Source organism: Scyliorhinus canicula, chromosome 2 (assembly GCF_902713615.1).
Source record: "Scyliorhinus canicula chromosome 2, sScyCan1.1, whole genome shotgun sequence".
In the NCBI taxonomy this organism is placed as follows: domain Eukaryota; kingdom Metazoa; phylum Chordata; class Chondrichthyes; order Carcharhiniformes; family Scyliorhinidae; genus Scyliorhinus; species Scyliorhinus canicula.
Genome location: NC_052147.1, coordinates 127724550 through 127741649, shown reverse-complemented (window position 1 = coordinate 127741649; position 17100 = coordinate 127724550). Strand labels below are relative to the sequence as shown.

General features: G+C 49.2%; 1 protein-coding gene across 3 annotated transcripts in view; it reads left to right on the top strand.

Annotated features, from left to right (window-relative positions):
* iqca1 (IQ motif containing with AAA domain 1) overlaps positions 1 to 17100 on the top strand; it is a 200030-nt gene that overhangs the window by 89479 nt on the left and 93451 nt on the right. For all 3 annotated transcript variants that reach the window (XM_038786291.1, XM_038786292.1, XM_038786290.1), the window contains one exon: positions 7935 to 7990. In XM_038786291.1, coding sequence (XP_038642219.1) covers positions 7935 to 7990 — 56 coding nt within the window. The remainder of the gene's footprint in view (positions 1 to 7934; positions 7991 to 17100) is intronic.

The following is a 17100-nucleotide window of genomic DNA, read 5'->3' as shown; positions in this document are numbered from 1 at the left end:
AATCTTTATGAACTGTTCCAGAGTCTATAGGATCCTGGAAGATGACCACCAATGCATCCACTATTTCTGGACCCACCTCCTTAAGTACTCTGGGATGTAGATTGTCAGCCCCCGGGGTTTTATTGGCCTTCAATTTTCCCAACATCATTTCTCTACTAATATTGATTTCCTTCAGTTCCCCCCTCTCACTAAGCCCTATATCATACTCCCAAGTGCCTATCTGTGTCCTCAGCCAGTCTGTCTCATTTCCTTAGGCTCCTTGCATTAATATTTGTTCCATTTAACCTTGCTGGACTCACTTCTTTCTTACCTAGCCTATGTTTTATTTATCTTTCAGATTCACTCAATTGTGTTTTAACTTCAAATTCCATCTCTTTTTCTCCCCCCTTTGAACTACTTGTCAGGATCCCATCCTCCTGCCAATTTTGTTTACATCTGCCCCAACAGCACTAGCAAACCTCTCCGTGATGACGTTGGTCCTGTTCCTGTTCACATGTAACTTGTTTAACTTGTACAGGTGCCTCCTCCCCCAGAAACAGTCCCAATGCCTCAGTAATCTAAAGCCCTTCCTCCTGCACCACCTCTCCAACTACGCGTTCATCTGCTTGATTGTGCAGCACCGGGAGTAATCCGGAGATTACTTCCTTTCAACTGCTGCTCTTCAATTTCCTGCCTAACTGCCTAAAGTCTGCTTGCAAGACCTCATTGCTGTTTTTTCTAATGTCATTCATTTCAAAATGGACCATGATGTCTGGCTGTTCACCCTCCCCTTCAGAATCCCCTGCAGCCATTCTGTGATATCCTTAACCCTGGCAATGGGGAGGAAACACACCATTCTGGAGCCACATCTAAATCACAGAAATGCCTGTATACTCCCCTCACTAACGAATCCCCTACCACTATTGCTCTTCCACATTTCCTCCCCTGAGCAGCTGGGTTACCCACATTGCCATGGCCTTGGCTATGGCTGACCTCCACAGAGGAACCATCAATCTCGTCATTGTCCAAGGCTGAAAAACAGTTTGCGAGTGGGATGCATTCAGGTGATTCCCTTATTACCTGCCTGGTCCCCTCCTCTGTCTGTTGGTCCCTCATTCTCTCTCTGCCTGAACGTACCAGCCACCCCGGACAGGCGCCGGAATGTGGCGACTAGGGGCTTTTCACAGTAACTTCATTGAAGCCTACTTGTGACAATAAGCGATTTCCATTTTTCATTTCATTTCATTTTTTCATACAGGGTGACCACGTCCTAAGTAGAATATACAGAGTAGAAAAATCTTGGCCGGGATTCTCCCCCACCCGGTGGGGCGGGGGGTCCCTGCGTACCGGAGTGGCGAGAACCACTCCGGCGACGGGCCTCCCCAAAGGTGCGGAATTCTTCGCACCTTTAGGGGCTAGGCCCACACCGGAGTGGCTCCCGCTCCGCCGACCGGCGCCAATGGCCTTTGGCACCCCGCCGACCGGCGTCGGGACTGGCCGAAAGGCCTTCGCCGGTTGGCGTGAGACCGCGCATGCGCCGGAGCGTCAACGGCCGCTGACGTCACCCCGGCGCATGTGCGGTGGAGGGGGTCTCTACCGCCTCCGCCATGGTGGAGGCCGTGGCAGCGGCGGATGAAAAAGAGTGCCCCAACGGCACAGGCCCACCCGCCGATCGGTGGGCCCCGATCGCGGGCCAGGCCACCGTGGGGGCACCCCCCAGGGTCAGATCGCCCCGCATCCCCCCAGAACCCCAGGGCCCGCCCGCGCCGCCTGCTCCCGCAGGCACCAGAGGTGGTTTAAACCACGTCGGCGGGAGAGGCCTGACAGCAGCAGGACTTCGGCCCAACGCGGGCTGGGGAATCGCCGCGGGGGGCCCGCCGACCGGCCCGGCGTGATTCCCGCCCCCGCCGATTTCCGGGTGGCGGAGAATTCCGGCCACGGCGGGGGCGGGATTTACGAAGGCCCCGGGTGATTCCCCAACCCTCGGTCGGAGAATTCCGCCCCTTATTCTTGTTTGTGTCAGACAATCTACCAGAGCCCCTTAACTAAAGTGAAAAAATTTAGTTTTGAAGTACTAAAGTATTAATTATCTGAAGATTTAAAGTTTTACTTACAATCTAAGCTAAAATCAAAATCCCATTATTTCCCTATTGCTTGTAATTTCTTTCTTAATATGCGTAGCCCCATGATTCACATTTTTTTTCTAAGTCTGAGCTACTTGATAACTCTCCCTAAAAGCAGTTTTTCACCAACCAATGATCTTCATCTTTTTCCTGTGATGTTCAGCACTAGGTGCTGCTGACTGTCTGTCCCAGTGTCCTCTCGCACTCTCCTCTAGGTGTTGCTGACTGTCTGTCCTAAAGTCTTCCTCTCGCACTCTCCTCTAGGTGTTGCTGACTGCCTGTCCCAGTGTCCTCCTCTTACACTCTCCTCTCAGTGCTGCTGACTGTCTGTCCTAGAGTCCTCCTCTCGTACTCTCCACTAGGTGCTGCTGCCTGTCCCAGTGTCTGCCTCTCGTACTCGCCTCGTGGTGCTGCTGACTAGCTGTCCTGACGTCCTCCTCGCACATTGTCCTCTAGGTGCTAGTGACTGCCTGCCCCGGTATCCTCTTCTTGCCTTCTCCTCTGTTATTGCCCATCCCTAATTTCTCTTGTAAATGTGTGCCGCCACCTTGAACTTTGCTGTCCAAGTGGTGAAGTTACACCTACTGTGTTGTTAGGGAGGAAGATTCAGGTGCTTTCACCCAGTAACAGTGAAGGAATGTCAAGATAGTTTCAAGTCGAGATGTTAAGTGATTTGCAGAAGAATGTGCAGGTGCTGGATTCCTATGCATCTGCTCCCCTTGTTCTTCTAGGTGGTTAGAGTGATCAGTTTGGTAGGTACTGTCCAAGAAGCCTTGGTGTACTATTATAGTGCATCTTTGGGACACACATCTGCAAATGTGCACTGGTGGTGGACGGAGTGAATGTTTGAAGGTGATGGTAGGGTGCAAACAAATGGAAACCTTGTCCTGGATGGTGTGAAGCTTCTTGAGTTGTTGGAGCTGCACTCATGCAGGAAAGTAGTGTATTCCATTACATTCCTGACTTGTATCTTGTAGATAATGGGTTTTCAGGAGTCAGAAGGAGTTACTTGCTGCATAATTCTCAACTTCTCTCCTGCACTTGTAGCCACAGTATTTATATAAGTGGTCCAGTTCATTTGATGGCAAGTGGTAACCAGGATGTGGAGGTGCTCATGACTCCTGTACCATGTACAGTAGGAAATTGATATTGATAATGGATAGTCACTCCATCTGCCCAGGGCCGGTGCTAGGAATTGTGGGTCCAATTAGAAAAGTGATGGCGGGGCCCCTACTCTACAAAAGTAAAAATTTATGTATGTTTATATTTCATGTAGTATGCTCGTCTTTAACCAAAAAAAAACATTAAATGCTTGATATACTAAAATTTTGAAACTTACTTACCCGGGCGGAAGGATTTGGCGGCGCAGGGCTGAAGGATTTGTCGACGGTAATGTGGTGCGTTCCCCAAAAGTAAAAACTACCCTATAGTTCCTCTTAGAATACAGAAAAGGCTTCAAACGGTAACTCTGTCGCTGCTGGCGCGGGGCCCTCTTAAGGTGCGGGGCCCAATTTGATGAAATTGGTCAAATAGGCTTAAAACCGGCCCTGCATCTGCCACAAATTGAGTTCCCTTTTGTCCAGTATGAAACATGGAGACAGTTAATCTGGAAACTCCATAGTCTTTAGGTATTGGCCTATCCTTAAATAATGAAATGTGTGAATTTTACAGATGGCTATGAGATACCCTCACACATGCCCATATAAATTAGGTATTTGCCAGAGATTTTATACTGTCTAAATACCAAAAAGTCACAAAGTTTAGGGCAGACATGGAATCTTTGGAGCAGAGTCAGGCCCTTCGGCCCAAATTGGTCTATGCCAACCAAAAAGCCCATCCTAGCTAACCCCATTTGCCTGCATTTGGCCCATATCCCTCTAAACCTTTAAATGGTCAGTGCCCCATGGCGATCTTGTGGTGAGCAGGGCGGAAGAATCCAGCCCTGTATGTTTTAATAGTTTCACCTTTAATTCTACTATATTCCAATGAGTAGAGTCCCAACCTGTTTAAGCTTTGGTCATAAGACAATCTCTCCATACCGGGGCTCATCCTAGTGAACCTTCCCTGAATGACCTCCAATGAAATAATATCTTCCCTTAAACAAGGGGACCAAAACCGGCAGCACGGGAGCATTGTGGATAGCACAATCGCTTCACAGCTCCAGGGTCCCAGGTTCGATTCCGGCTTGGGTCACTGTCTGTGCGGAGTCTGCACATCCTCCCCGTGTGTGCGTGGGTTTCCTCCGGGTGCTCCGGTTTCCTCCCACAGTCCAAAGATGTGCACGTTAGGTGGATTGGCCATGATAAATTGCCCTTAGTGTCCAAAATTGCCCTTAGTGTTGGGTGGGGTTACTGGGTTATGGGGATAGGGTGGAGGTGTTAACCTTGGGTAGGGTGCTCTTTCCAGGAGCCGGTGCAGACTCGATGGGCCGAATGGCCTCCTTCTGCACTGTAAATTCTATGAAAACTGTTCACAGTGCTCCAGATGTAGTCTCACCAGTAACTTGTACAGTTGCAGCAAGACTTCCCTACTCTTATACTCCAACCCCCTTGAAATAAGGGCCAACATTCCATTAGCCTTCCTAGGTATCTGATATACCTGTGTGCTAGCTTTCTGTGTTTTGGACACAATTACCCCCAAGTTTTGGAACTTTCTGCAGTTTTTCTCCATTTAAACAATACTTTTTTTTGATCTCCCTTTCAAAATGAATAACTTCACATTTTCCACATTATACTGCATTTGCCAACATTTTTCCTATTTACTTAACCTATCAATGGCTCTTTGAAAACTTTGTATTCCTCTCGCAACTTGCCTTTCCAGCTATTTTTGTGTTGTCTGCAAATTTCTCTTCCTTCCTCCACGTCATTAATATATATTGTAAACAGTTGTGATCCCAGCACTGATCCCTGTGGAACCCCACTGGTTACAGGTCACTAACCTGAAAAAGAACTCCTTATCCCCACTCACTGTTTCTTGCCCATTAGCCATTTCTCTATCCGTGCCAATATACTACCTCCAACACCACGGGCTCTTATCTTATGACTTAATCTTTTGTGAGGTACCTTGTTGAATGCCTTCTGGGAGTCCAAATTTTATGTAATTGGCAAAAGAAGCAAAGGTGAGATGAGGGAAAACCTTTTCACCCAGTGTGCGGTTAGAATTTGGAATTCCCTGCCTGAGAGTATGGTGGAGGCAGGATCAATCGAGGACTTCAAAAGGGAATTGAATTATTATCTGAGAAGGAAAAATGTTCAGAGCTACAGGAAAAAGGCAGGGAAGTGGCACTAGGTGAATTGCTTCTGGAGAGAATCTGCACAGGTAGGTAGAGCTGAATGATAGGGCTGAATGACCTCCTTCAGTGCTGTTAGAATTCAAAGATGATTCTATGGAGCCAGTTTCATACCCTAGGGCAGCAGCTCAGTAATCCTAGCAAACTTCTGCAAGATAGATTATTAGGCTGCTATGTGATCCTGCAGTTTAAGAAACCGTGAGAGAAAGAGAGGTGACAGCAGCTTCAGAAATATTAAGAGAGATCTAGTGGGGCAGCAGCTTCAGAACCTGTGTGTGTATGTGTGTGTGTGTGAGAGAGAGAGATGATAGCAGCTTAAGAAACATTGAGAGAGATCAAGTGGGGCAGCAACTTCGGAAACAGTGAGAGGGAGAAAGAGTGTGTGCGGGGTCAACAGCTTCAGAGACAGTGTGACAGAGAGGATCAGTACCTTCAGAAACAGAAAGAGAGAGAGGGAGAGAGCGGGGACAACAGCTTCATAAACACAGAGAGAGAGAAGGGACAGTGGCTTCAGATACATTGTGACAGAAAGAGGGGATAGCAGATTCAGAAACAGGGAGCGGGGAAAACAAATGCAGAAACTGTGAGAGCGAGCAGGGCTGCAGCTTTAGAAACAGTGAGAGAGATAGGGCGGGGACAACAGAATTCAGAAACTGTGATAGAGAGCAGGGCTGCAGCTTGAGAAACAGTGAGAGAGATAGGGCGGGGACAACAGAATTCAGAAACTGTGAGAGAGAGCAGAGCTGCAGCTTGAGAAACAGTGAGAGAGAGAGAGAAGCAGGGACAGGAGATTGAGAAACAAAGTGAGAGCATGGGGAGAGCAGCTTCAGAAACAGTGTGACAGAGAGCGGGGACATCAGCCTCAGAAAAAGAGAGAGAGAGTACGCACAGCAGCTTCAGAAAGAGAGAGAGCAGGGACAGCAGACTGAGAAACAGAAAGGGAGAGCGTGGGGAGAGAAGCTTCAGAAACAGTGAGACAGAGAGGAAAGACAGCAGCTTCAGAAACAGAGAGGGAGAGAACAGGGACAGCAGATTCAGAAACAGAGAGAGAGACTGCGGGTGCAGCAACTTCAGAAACAGAAAGAGAGGGAGAGCGAGGACAGTAGCTTCAAAAACAGAGAGCGAGAGTGGGCTGCAGTTCAGAAAGAGTGAGATAAAGAGAGTGGGAACATCAGCTTCAGAAACAATGAGAGAGAAAGGACAGCCGATTCAGAGGTAGTGTGACAGAGAGAGAGAGGGGACAACAGATTCAGAAACAGAGAGACAGTGGGGACAGCAGATTTTGAAAGTGAGAGAGAGAGAACAGCAGCTTCAGAAACAGAGAGAGAACAGGAACAACAGATTCAGGTACAGTGAGAAAGAGCAGGGGCAGCAGCCTCAGAAAAAGTGAGAGGTAAAGCGGGGACAGCAGATTCAGAAACAGTGAGAGAGACAGAGTGGGGGAGTAGCTTCAGAAACATTGAGAGAGAGATAGAGCGGGAACAGCAGATTCAGATACAATGAAAGAGAGAGGGCGAAATTCTCCCAAAACGGGAGAAATCGTAAAACTGCCGTAAAACCCGGGCGGGTTTTACGGCAGCGCGCCCCTTCCCGACGGGGGACCGATTCTGGTCCCCCGTCGGGGCTAGCAGCCCGACGTCGGAGGCTCCGACAAGTCGGGCTTAACGAAAATCGTTAAGCCCGCTTGCCGGAGTTAGCGCCGGCTGACGCGTCATATGACGTCAGCCGCGCATGCGCAGGTGGGAAGACTCCACCCGCGCATGCGCGGGTGACGTCATCGCGTTTTTGCGCGAAACCCGCGCATGCGCGGGCCGGGTTGCCCCTCAGCCGCCCCGCGTATTGATACTGCGGGGCGGCGGAAGGACAAATAGTGCGCGGGCATCGGGCCCGCTGCCCGCGATCGGTGCCCACCGATCGCGGGCCCATGGCACCCTTGGCACGGCCGTGGTACTGCCGTGCCAATCGGTGCCATGGTTATTTTTTGCGAGTTTGTCACGACGTTTTTACGAACGGCAGGACCAGGTGTGTTTGCCGTTCGTAAAAAGGTCGTAAAGGGCTGGGACCTCGGCCCTTCTAACAGCTGAGAATCGCTGCCGGCCGTAAAAAAACGGCAGCAGCGATTCTTGTCGGGATTTCGGCGGGGGGGGGGGGGGGAGAATAGCGGGAGGGCGTCAAAAAAGTCGGGAAGGCCCTCCCCCTATTCTCCCACCCGTCGTGGGGGGGGGAGAATTTCGCCCAGAGTGTGGGGTGGCAGCTTCAGAAACAGTGAGCACAGGGACAGCAGATTCAGAATCAGTAGGAGAGAGCAGGGACAGCAACTTCGTAAATAATAATAATATTTATCAGTGTCACAAGTAGGCTGGCATTAACACTGCAATGAAGTTACTGTGATTAGTGATTATGTTAATAAATTCTACATTTCTCAATTTTAATTGAGACAGATATAGACAAGATTCCTTTTAAACATGTATTTGAACATTGAATAATGTCAGTGAAATGATGTGAGATGTCTTAATTCCATTCATTTATTGTGTTTTTGGCAGAAAAAAGGCAAGAAAGGAAAGAAGAAGAAGAAAGGAAAAGACCTTACTGTTAACAGGTAGTGGTCAAACTGTAAACTGCCATATCGTGTGTCATGAAGAAATACTGTGCAAATTACATGTGAACAAGGAGCAGAAGTAGGTCATTTGGCCCCTCGACTCTGCCCCGCCATTTAATAAAATCATGGTTGATCTGATAGTTACCTAAAATCTGCATTCTGCCTACCCCTCGATAACCAATCACACACTTTATCTGCAGTGGATTGAGGTGCCTGTCTCTTTAAGACTGCACAACAGAGGGGGGTCACCTGACTCGGGGGATCAATGGGGACTCAGATTGGGTGATCACCCCAGAGAATGGAGTCCCCTCCCAGGCAGAATGCATTTGGGAACCATGTAATAAAGATGTAAAGAGCAACAGCTCCATGTTTCTCCGCTCCGTGCTGCTCCAGAGCAGCGAGCCCAGTGGCCTCTGTAACATTCTTGCTTGTTCTGAATAAACTCTGTTTGTTCGCATGAAGAGCCTCTGCCTCACCATTGCCAGGTCATCACTCTAATGTCGGGGCCACAGGGGCCTGAGAAGAGGGTGTGTGGGTGAGGGTGAATATGGGTGATAGTGGGTGAGGGTGAGAGTGTGTGAGGGGGTGAAAGTGAGGGTGAGAGTGGGTGAGGTTGGGTCAGAGAGGGTGAGGGTGTGATGAACGGTATTAATAACTGGCGTAAACGGTACCTTGCCCCTTTAAGAGGCTTGGAACCCTGGGGACTCCACCTCTGGCTACGCCCCCAGGAAACGGTATATAGGATAAGGTTCCATGTGGTGAGCACACTTCTCTTGGATGCTGTTCCGTTCTCTGTAGATTAAAGCCTTTTGATTACCGACCTCGCTCTCGCGTCGTAATTGAGGGTGCCTCAGAGGGTAAGAGTGAATTAGATTTAGAGTGGTTGAGGGTAAGAATAGGTGGGTGTGGGTGAGGGAGTCTGTGACTGGTCGCTCCCATTTAAAATAATAGAACACAGGTAAGACTTGGAAGTATTTGTTAAACAACAGAACTTTTTTATTGCAATATATGTACACATATAAGACCATCAAAACATTTTTAAAGTTTGTTTCAGTATGTTTCTACCTATCGCGGAATAATGAACATTTTTTGTTCTTCATTTAATTCTTCAAGATAATAATAATGTTTCTCAGAGGTTCCTTCAGTATTCCTTCAGTGGCAGGTTAAAACGATTCTACGGGTTGAAAGGTTTGGGAAACCCTGATTTAGATAATATGCTTCACTTTTATCCTTCCTGCCAAATGGGATAATTTCACATTTTCCAACATTATACTCCATTTGCCAGATCCTTACCCACTCACTTTACCTATCTATGTATATTTTTGACTCCTTATGTCTTCTTCACAGCTTACTTAAGCTTTCAGGGTGGTTTCTTGGAACGGTACATTCTGGAGCCAGCAGAGGGCAGACTGTATTAGACCTGGTATTGTGCAATGAAATAGGATTAATTGATAACCTCACAGTGAAGGCATTCCTAGGGTAACAATAATGTTAATGTAATTACATTTTACATTTCATTCGAGGGAGAGGAGAGTGCGTTCAAGACGAGTATTTTAAACTTCAATGAGGGCAACTATGAGGGGATGACAGCAGTGCGAGCTAAAGTGACCTGGCAAATATGCTTCAGGGATACATCGACAGAGGTTCAGTGGCAGACATTTAAAGAGCTATTTCAAAATGTACAAATTAGACACATTCCAGTCAGAAAGAAAAATTCCAAGGGGTGGGCCCATCAACTGTGCTTAACTAAAAAGTTAAAGGAAGTTTTGCACTTCAAGAAAAAAGCATATATTTGCTCAAAAATTGCAGGTTAGAAGATTGGAAAGAATATAAAGAACATCAAGGAATGACAAAATATATTGATAAATGTATCACCCTGGGCTAGTGCACGTTCAATTCCAGCCCCACAGGCCCTGGAGTCCCAACATAAGTATATTCATCAATAATTTGTATAATGTTTTTGACATCTTTGGCCCTCGATTGTTCCAATGACTGACAGGCACCAGATTTGTATGTAAGAAACAAAAAAACGTTATTTATAACAAGAGAAGAGATAAACATGTAATAGAACAATGGTCTACTCATCTTAATTATTTTCTCCCTGCCATCTCAGGAATTAGCCTGGTAAACCTTTGCTGCACATCCTCCACAGCAAGACCATCCTTCCTCAGATAAGGACACCAAAACTGCACACACTACTCCAGGTGTGGCCTCTCCAATGCCTTACACAATTGCAGTAAAACATCCCTATTCCTATTCTCAAATCCTCTCACTATGAAGGTCAACAAACCATTTGCCTTCTTTACTGCCTACTGTACTGGTGTGCTCACTTTCAGCGACTGATGTACGAGGACACCAAGGTCCCTAGTTTTTCTAGTTGGCAGGATGTGACAAGTGGTGTGTCGCAGGGATGAAGGCTGGGACCTCAACGTTTTACAATTCATAGAAATGACTTGGTTGAAGGGACTGAAGGTGCAGTTGCTAAATTTGCTGATGATACAAAGATAAGTATGAAAGTAAATTGTGAACAGGATTTTAGAGGTGTGGTGGTATGAATGTGAGCACTGCCATTGGTGCAGAGCATTGGTTTCCCATTGGCTCTGGCTGGTCATGTGCCTCTCGTCCGATTGGCTGGGACTAGTCATGTGACTGCTCACCAATTGGTCGAGAGGCAAGTAGACCCCGCCTCCGAGGCGTGGTATAAGTACCCAGAGTTCCCGGCGGTCGGCCTTTCTCTGTAGTCGGGCTAACAACTAGCTGATTAAAGCCACAGTTTGGATCTTCATCGTGTCTCGAGTCCAATTGATGGTACATCAAGAGGCTATAAAAGGACAGAGGTTAAGTGAGTGGGCAAAACATTGGTATATGGAGGATAATGTGAGCAAATGTGAAATTGTCCATTTTGGCAGGAAGAATGAGAAAGAAGATTATTGCCTAAATGGTGAGAGATTGCAGAATTCTGAGGTGCAAAAGGATCTGGGTGTCCCAGTGCATAAATCACAAAAAGCTGGTATTCAGCTCCAGCAAGTAATTAAGAAAGCTAATAGGATGTTAACGATTTTTGTGAGGGAAACTGATAAAATAGGGAGGTTATAACCTGGAAATGAAAGAAGTTAGAACTTGGGGGTGAACTGTGGGGGGAACAGGTCATCTCCATCTGAAGCACCCTTCTGACTGGGAAACACTTCCCTTAAGGCCTAGTTAACCTGGCTGATCCACCAATATCATCACCCTCCCAAGGAGGAATGATATGCAAAATGATACATTAAATGGGTTGAGCTCTGGAATTAAATGGGACAGCCAAACTGTGAGGAATGTACTATAGATCCAAATAATGGAAGGGAGTTAGAAGAACAAATATGTATGTAGATTTCTAAGTGCAAAAACAATAGGGCAGCAATTGTGGGGACTTCAACTACCCTCAAATCATTTGGGATACGAAGTGTGAAGGGCAGATAGGATGCAAAATTCTTAAACTGCATTCAAGTGAACTTTTCGAGACAGCATATAAGCCCAACAAGAGTTGCAGTAGCTGGCCTCTTTAAGGGGCGATCTTCTGAAGGGTCACATGACCCACACATCCTCTCGGGCGCGTGGGATCACCTGAGCAGAGCGTGGGTTTTTGCTCAGTTGAATCCAGGATGCACACTGGCAGCATTGTGGCTGCACTATCATGTGGTGCAAATTCTTCATTTTTTGTACATAACTAGTGGAGCCTGTTAGTACATTTGGTGAGGAGGTACAAAAAAAACAGCAAGTGCGCTTGCAAGATCATTAGGCGCGATTACATTGCCACGTCGCCGTTGAGCGAGAGCGCAAAGTGGCCATTAGATCGCGGGAGAGGCCAAAATCGAGACCGCGGCGTGTGCCGATCGGTTCGCGATCTAACCGGCCTGCTCCCCTTGGTGAAATCATGATCCTGTCATGGCATGGTACGAAATGAATAATCAACACTTAAGGTCAAGATCTAAACAATTAGTGGGAAAGACCCCTGATCTAACTGCCTCCCTAGCAAGTGGTCACCCGGGCGCCGATCAGTACACCATTTTAAAACCATGAAGCAGACGGAATGGCTGCTGTGGGGACCTGAGGAGGTGAGTAGCCACCTTACCTCGAGGCAGTGGGCCTGAGGGCTCAGTGAGAATGGGGTTTGATCAGTGGGGGATGGTGGGGGGCACGCCCCTGTGCTGGTAGAGCATGGGTTGGGGGGGGGGGGGGGTGTGTGGGTTGGTGTCTCAGCACCCGCAGTTCTGCAATGCCACTCCCTGGATCTTGTGCACCCATTACGGGGCCAACCCCAGCCCCTGCCTGTCTGTCAGACCGACCACCCATAACTCCCACTGACCGAGGAGGCCTCTGGCCACGTGGCTGAAGGCTGTTGCTATTAGGGAATTGGTAATTGTAGTTAGGTGAGCACGTCACATCTCCCAAGTGGATTCCTGTGGGTGTGCGTGCCATTTAGCATGTGGGGGTTATTGCCTAGCATCCCAAAACAGACCATGATGCCTGGACACTATGCCTGAGCACTGCAGGAAGCAACACCACGGATGCAGCACATCCGAACACCCAGGGACATCTCCGCAGTTAGTGAGCAAGTGTGTGCACCGGTGAGGGGACTGGCGCGCGGTCCAGGTAAAGTCATGTGCGGGTGTCTGGGGTACAGTGTGTGGGATCCATTGACCAGGATCCTCCGCTGTAGCCGAGGAAGCGTGGGCTGGACATGTCAGATGGCAGGGGATGCGGGAGGGTGAGGGGTAGACGGGGGGAGAAATGGGGAAATGGAGGGTCTTGGGTTGGAGGACACTGCTGGTTGTCAGTCTCACATCCTCTCCAATTTCTTAAAGATATTACACAAGATGGATGATAACTTGGACCCAGAGGGGGAGGCTGGTGTCGGCCCAAGGTGTACAGTGTGCTGGTCTTTAGAACAGATGATGGACAGCATGTGCTCCTCCTCAACAAGGAGACAGTGCGGCATCTGTGCCATGTCCTCGTGGAGGTCACGGCTGCATTGTTTGCCCAGGCAACTAACTGTATAAATTTTGACTCGGACCAAGCCCAACAAGATACCTGGGCAGTAGGATTCTGCACCATCGCCGGCATGCACCAGGTACACGGGGTAATAGATACACGCATGCCGCCTTGAGTGCACCGGGCCATCAGGAAGTGTCCTACATCAACAGGAAAGTCTTCCACTCACTGAACGTCCAGCTCATGTGCAACCACCACCTGAAGATCATGCATGTGTGCACGCTTCCCAGGAAATACGGAGGCCAGTGACCGATGTGGAGACCCAATGCAACTAGGCCCTTGCGGCCACCTGAGCTGTCATTGAGCGATGCATCTGACTCCTCAAAATGTGATTCCGATGTATCAACCGCTCTGGTGATGCACTCCAGTACACCCCCAGAGGGTTGCCTGTTTTGTGGTGGTCTGCTGTGTCTCCACAACCTGTCACAGCAGTGGGGCAACGTGCTGGAGGTGGAGGGGAAGGAACATGTGGCCAATTCGGCAGCCTGTCCTCCCGGTTGGTGCCCATGAAAGAGCAGCTGGATCCTGCCCCTGCGCCATCTGGCTCTGCCAGCCTTGGCAGCTGCCTATTGTCTCCAGCATGGTGTTAACCCCCTTGCCGATCCTCCTCAGTGACTGGCACATTCTCTGGAGTGCCCGGCAATTCCCAGCTACGACTGAGACATGCTCCGCAGTGTCACATCAAGGTCCACCTGGGATTGAGACATATCCCCCAGTGACTGGGACATGTTGTCGGGGTCATTACTGACTGAGCCACGCCGAGGATACCACCACTCCTGCTGTTGATGTCGTGCACCAGGCTTTCTACTGCGGTCGCCATCCCAGCAATGTTGGTCTCGGTGCCATGCAATGCCAGTGCTATCCCCTGCGCTGGTAGTCACTGGGACTCTTCCAATCGACTATGGGCCTGCTGGAGTGTCGCTGACATTCCCCTCTGAATCTCACAGCCGAAGCCTATCACCTGCATCAGCTCCAGGTAAACCTGGCCCAGAGGCTCAGCACCTGACTGGAACCCAGCTGGGTCCTGGGATCCAGCAGACTTCCGACTGCTGTCACACTTGGACATTCCTGCCTCCACCTGATGGATTAGGAGGTGGGGAGTATGGCAGGATGGGGCGTATTCCAGAATACGGGGGTAAGTACTATGGGGGGATGGGGGGGAACAGCGTGGACGGTACTGCTGACCATTGGTGGGCCGGGGCACGGTACGATTTGGGCGGAAGCGGTGCCATGTGCATGATCAGGAGGAGGTGGGGTGGCGGGTGGGGGCAGTGCCAGGGGACCAGTGCCAACCCACCCATGCAGCCTGATGGATGTCATTGATCTCCTTACGGCATTAGGTGCCTGTCCTACTGGTGACACTCCCCAAGCTGACATTTACTGCCACTTCCTCCCAGACAGCACTGGCTGCCCAGTGGCTCACCCTCCCTGCCCCTCGGGGGAACAGGGCATCCTGTCTGGTCTTGACCATGTCCAACATTCTGGCCAGGTCGGCCTCCCTGAATCATGGGGCTAGTCATCTCAGTGGCATAGCTGCAAGCTGTGTGGCGTTTGCTTTGCAGATTGGTTTAAGTGAGGCTCCCCCTTGTTTTTTTTTTAATAGTTTAGAGTACCCAATTATGTTTTTCCAATTAAGGGGCAATTTAGAATGGCCAATCCACCTACCCTACACATCTTTGGGTTGTGGGGGTGAGACCCACGCAAGCACGAGGGGAATGTGCAAATTCCACATGGACAGTGACCCAGGGCCAGGATCGAACCCGGGCCCGCGACGCTGTGAGGCAGCAGCGCTAACCACTGCGCCACCGTGCCAGCTCAAGGCTCCCACTTGCTATCAGGGAATTGGCATGGTCCTGGTGAATCAGCCAGCTGGGCCATCATTTGCGACGTGAAGCCCGTTGGGCCTTACAAAGTGGACCAATTAACGTTTGATATTGGTGATGACCTCGCCATGTCAAGTGTTGGGAAGCTGTGGCAGTTCCCGCTCGTGACCACACTTTGATAATGTTTTCATTACATTGTGCCCATCAACTCAGAAGCTGGTCCAGATGAAGTCAAGCTGCAAAGTAGAAGAGAACTGCTGTGATGTCTGTATTTGGTACAATGGATCCCTTCTACGCCTGACGATTGGGTGCAGTGCGTTGAGTGATTAGAATTTTTCTTCAGAGCAAATGGAGATTTTAAAAAATATTTTAATCTAAACATAACAAAATATTACACATCCACCCAAAAAATAACTGAAGTACAAACAGTTTGTCATTTGTCCCCCTTTTAAACCTTTTACAGATTAACCCTCCTCCTGAAAGCATCCCCCCTCACCCCCCCCCCCCCCCCCCCCCCCCCCCCCCCCTTTAACTCCCCAGCGACAAACAAACTTTAAACATAGTCAGAAACAGTGTCCATCCAGGTGGCACAGTGACTGGGTTCAATTCCGGCCTTGGGTGACTGTGTGGAGTTTGCAGTTTCTCCCCTTGTCTGCCTGGGTTTTCTTCCGGGTGCTCCGTTTTTTTCCCACAGTCCAAAGATGTGCAGGTGAGGTGGATTGGCCATGCTAAATTGTCCCTTAGTGTCCAAAATGTTAGGTTGGGTTATGGGGATAGGATGGAGGCATGGTCTTAAGTGGCATGCTCTTTCCAAGGGCCAGTGTAGATTCGATGGGCCGAATCGCCTCCTTCTGCACTGTAAATTCTATGATTATTTGATCTCACACGGAATCCGTCCTCTGACCCTCTAAGAGCAAACTTGATTTTCTCCAACTTTAGAAATTTCCCCATGTCTCCCAGCCATGCCGACGCTTTCAGTGGCGCCTCAGACCACCACACTAGCAGAAAGCCATGACATCAGTCCTCCCTCCCCACCAGTAGCTCCGGCATCTCTGACAATCCAAAAGTTGCCACCAGCGGGCACAGCTCCACCCTCACCCCCATGATCTGCGACAGTGTCTCAAAGATCGATGTCCAAAGCCTTATTCGCTTCGGGGATGACCAGAACTTTGTCTACATATTTTTGCCGGCCCCCTTGCGCAACTCCCGCACCTATCCTCTACTTCAGGGAAGAATCTATTCATCCGCGTTGGCATCATATGCGGCCCACCTTGAAAATATCAGGCTCACACCGGCACATGAAGCCAAGTTCACTCAATACAAGATTTCACTCTGAGCACCGCCCCCTTCCCACCACCTCCTCCCACTTCCCCTTTATTTCTTCTAATGCCACCTTCCCCTTTTACAGTAACTACGCATAAATATCCACAATCCTCCCTTCCCCCAACTCATCATCTGATAACATATCCAGCAGGGTATGAAGAGGCACCTGAGGGAGCGAAGGAAGCTCCTTTCGCGCAAAGTCCCGCACCAGTAGGTATCTGAATTCACTTCCACTCGGCAACTGGCATCTCCCCCACAACTCCTATCCCGCGAACCTCCCTTCTACAAACAAGACCCTAATCCACTCAACCCTCCCCTATTCCAACTTCTATATGTGGCGTCCATCCTCATTGATGCAAACCTATGGGGTGGGATTCTCCTACTGGGACGGAGAATCGCCGGGGGTCGGCGTTAATCCCGCCCCGCCTCTCCGGCGCTGGTTTTCGGGCAAGGGCGAGGATCCTGTCGCACCGGTCGGGGGCCATTGGCAGTGGCCCCCCGGCCTGGCCCGCGTTAGGGGCTCACTGATCTGCGGCGTGCCTGTGCCATGGGGCATCTGTAGGGAGAGAAAAGAGTTTTGAGTCCAGATGACCCTTTTTGAAGCTTTGACAGATTACCGATGCTGCCAGACCGGCTGAGATTTTCCAGCATTTTCTCTTTGGTTTCAGATTCCAGCATCTGCAGTAATTTGCTTTTATCCTTTAAGAAGGAAATCTGCTCTCCTTCAGTGTCACACCAATGTGTTCTCTGAAATGGCCTATGAACCATTCAGTTCAAGGGTTTAGGGATGGTCAACAAATGTTGGCCAGGTAATGCATCTCAGAATAAAAACATGCAACTTACAACAAGAACAATACTCTTCTCCGCTTATCTTAAATCTGTGTCCTCTGGCTAATAACCTAAATACTTAGTTATGATATCAGAACAAGTCAG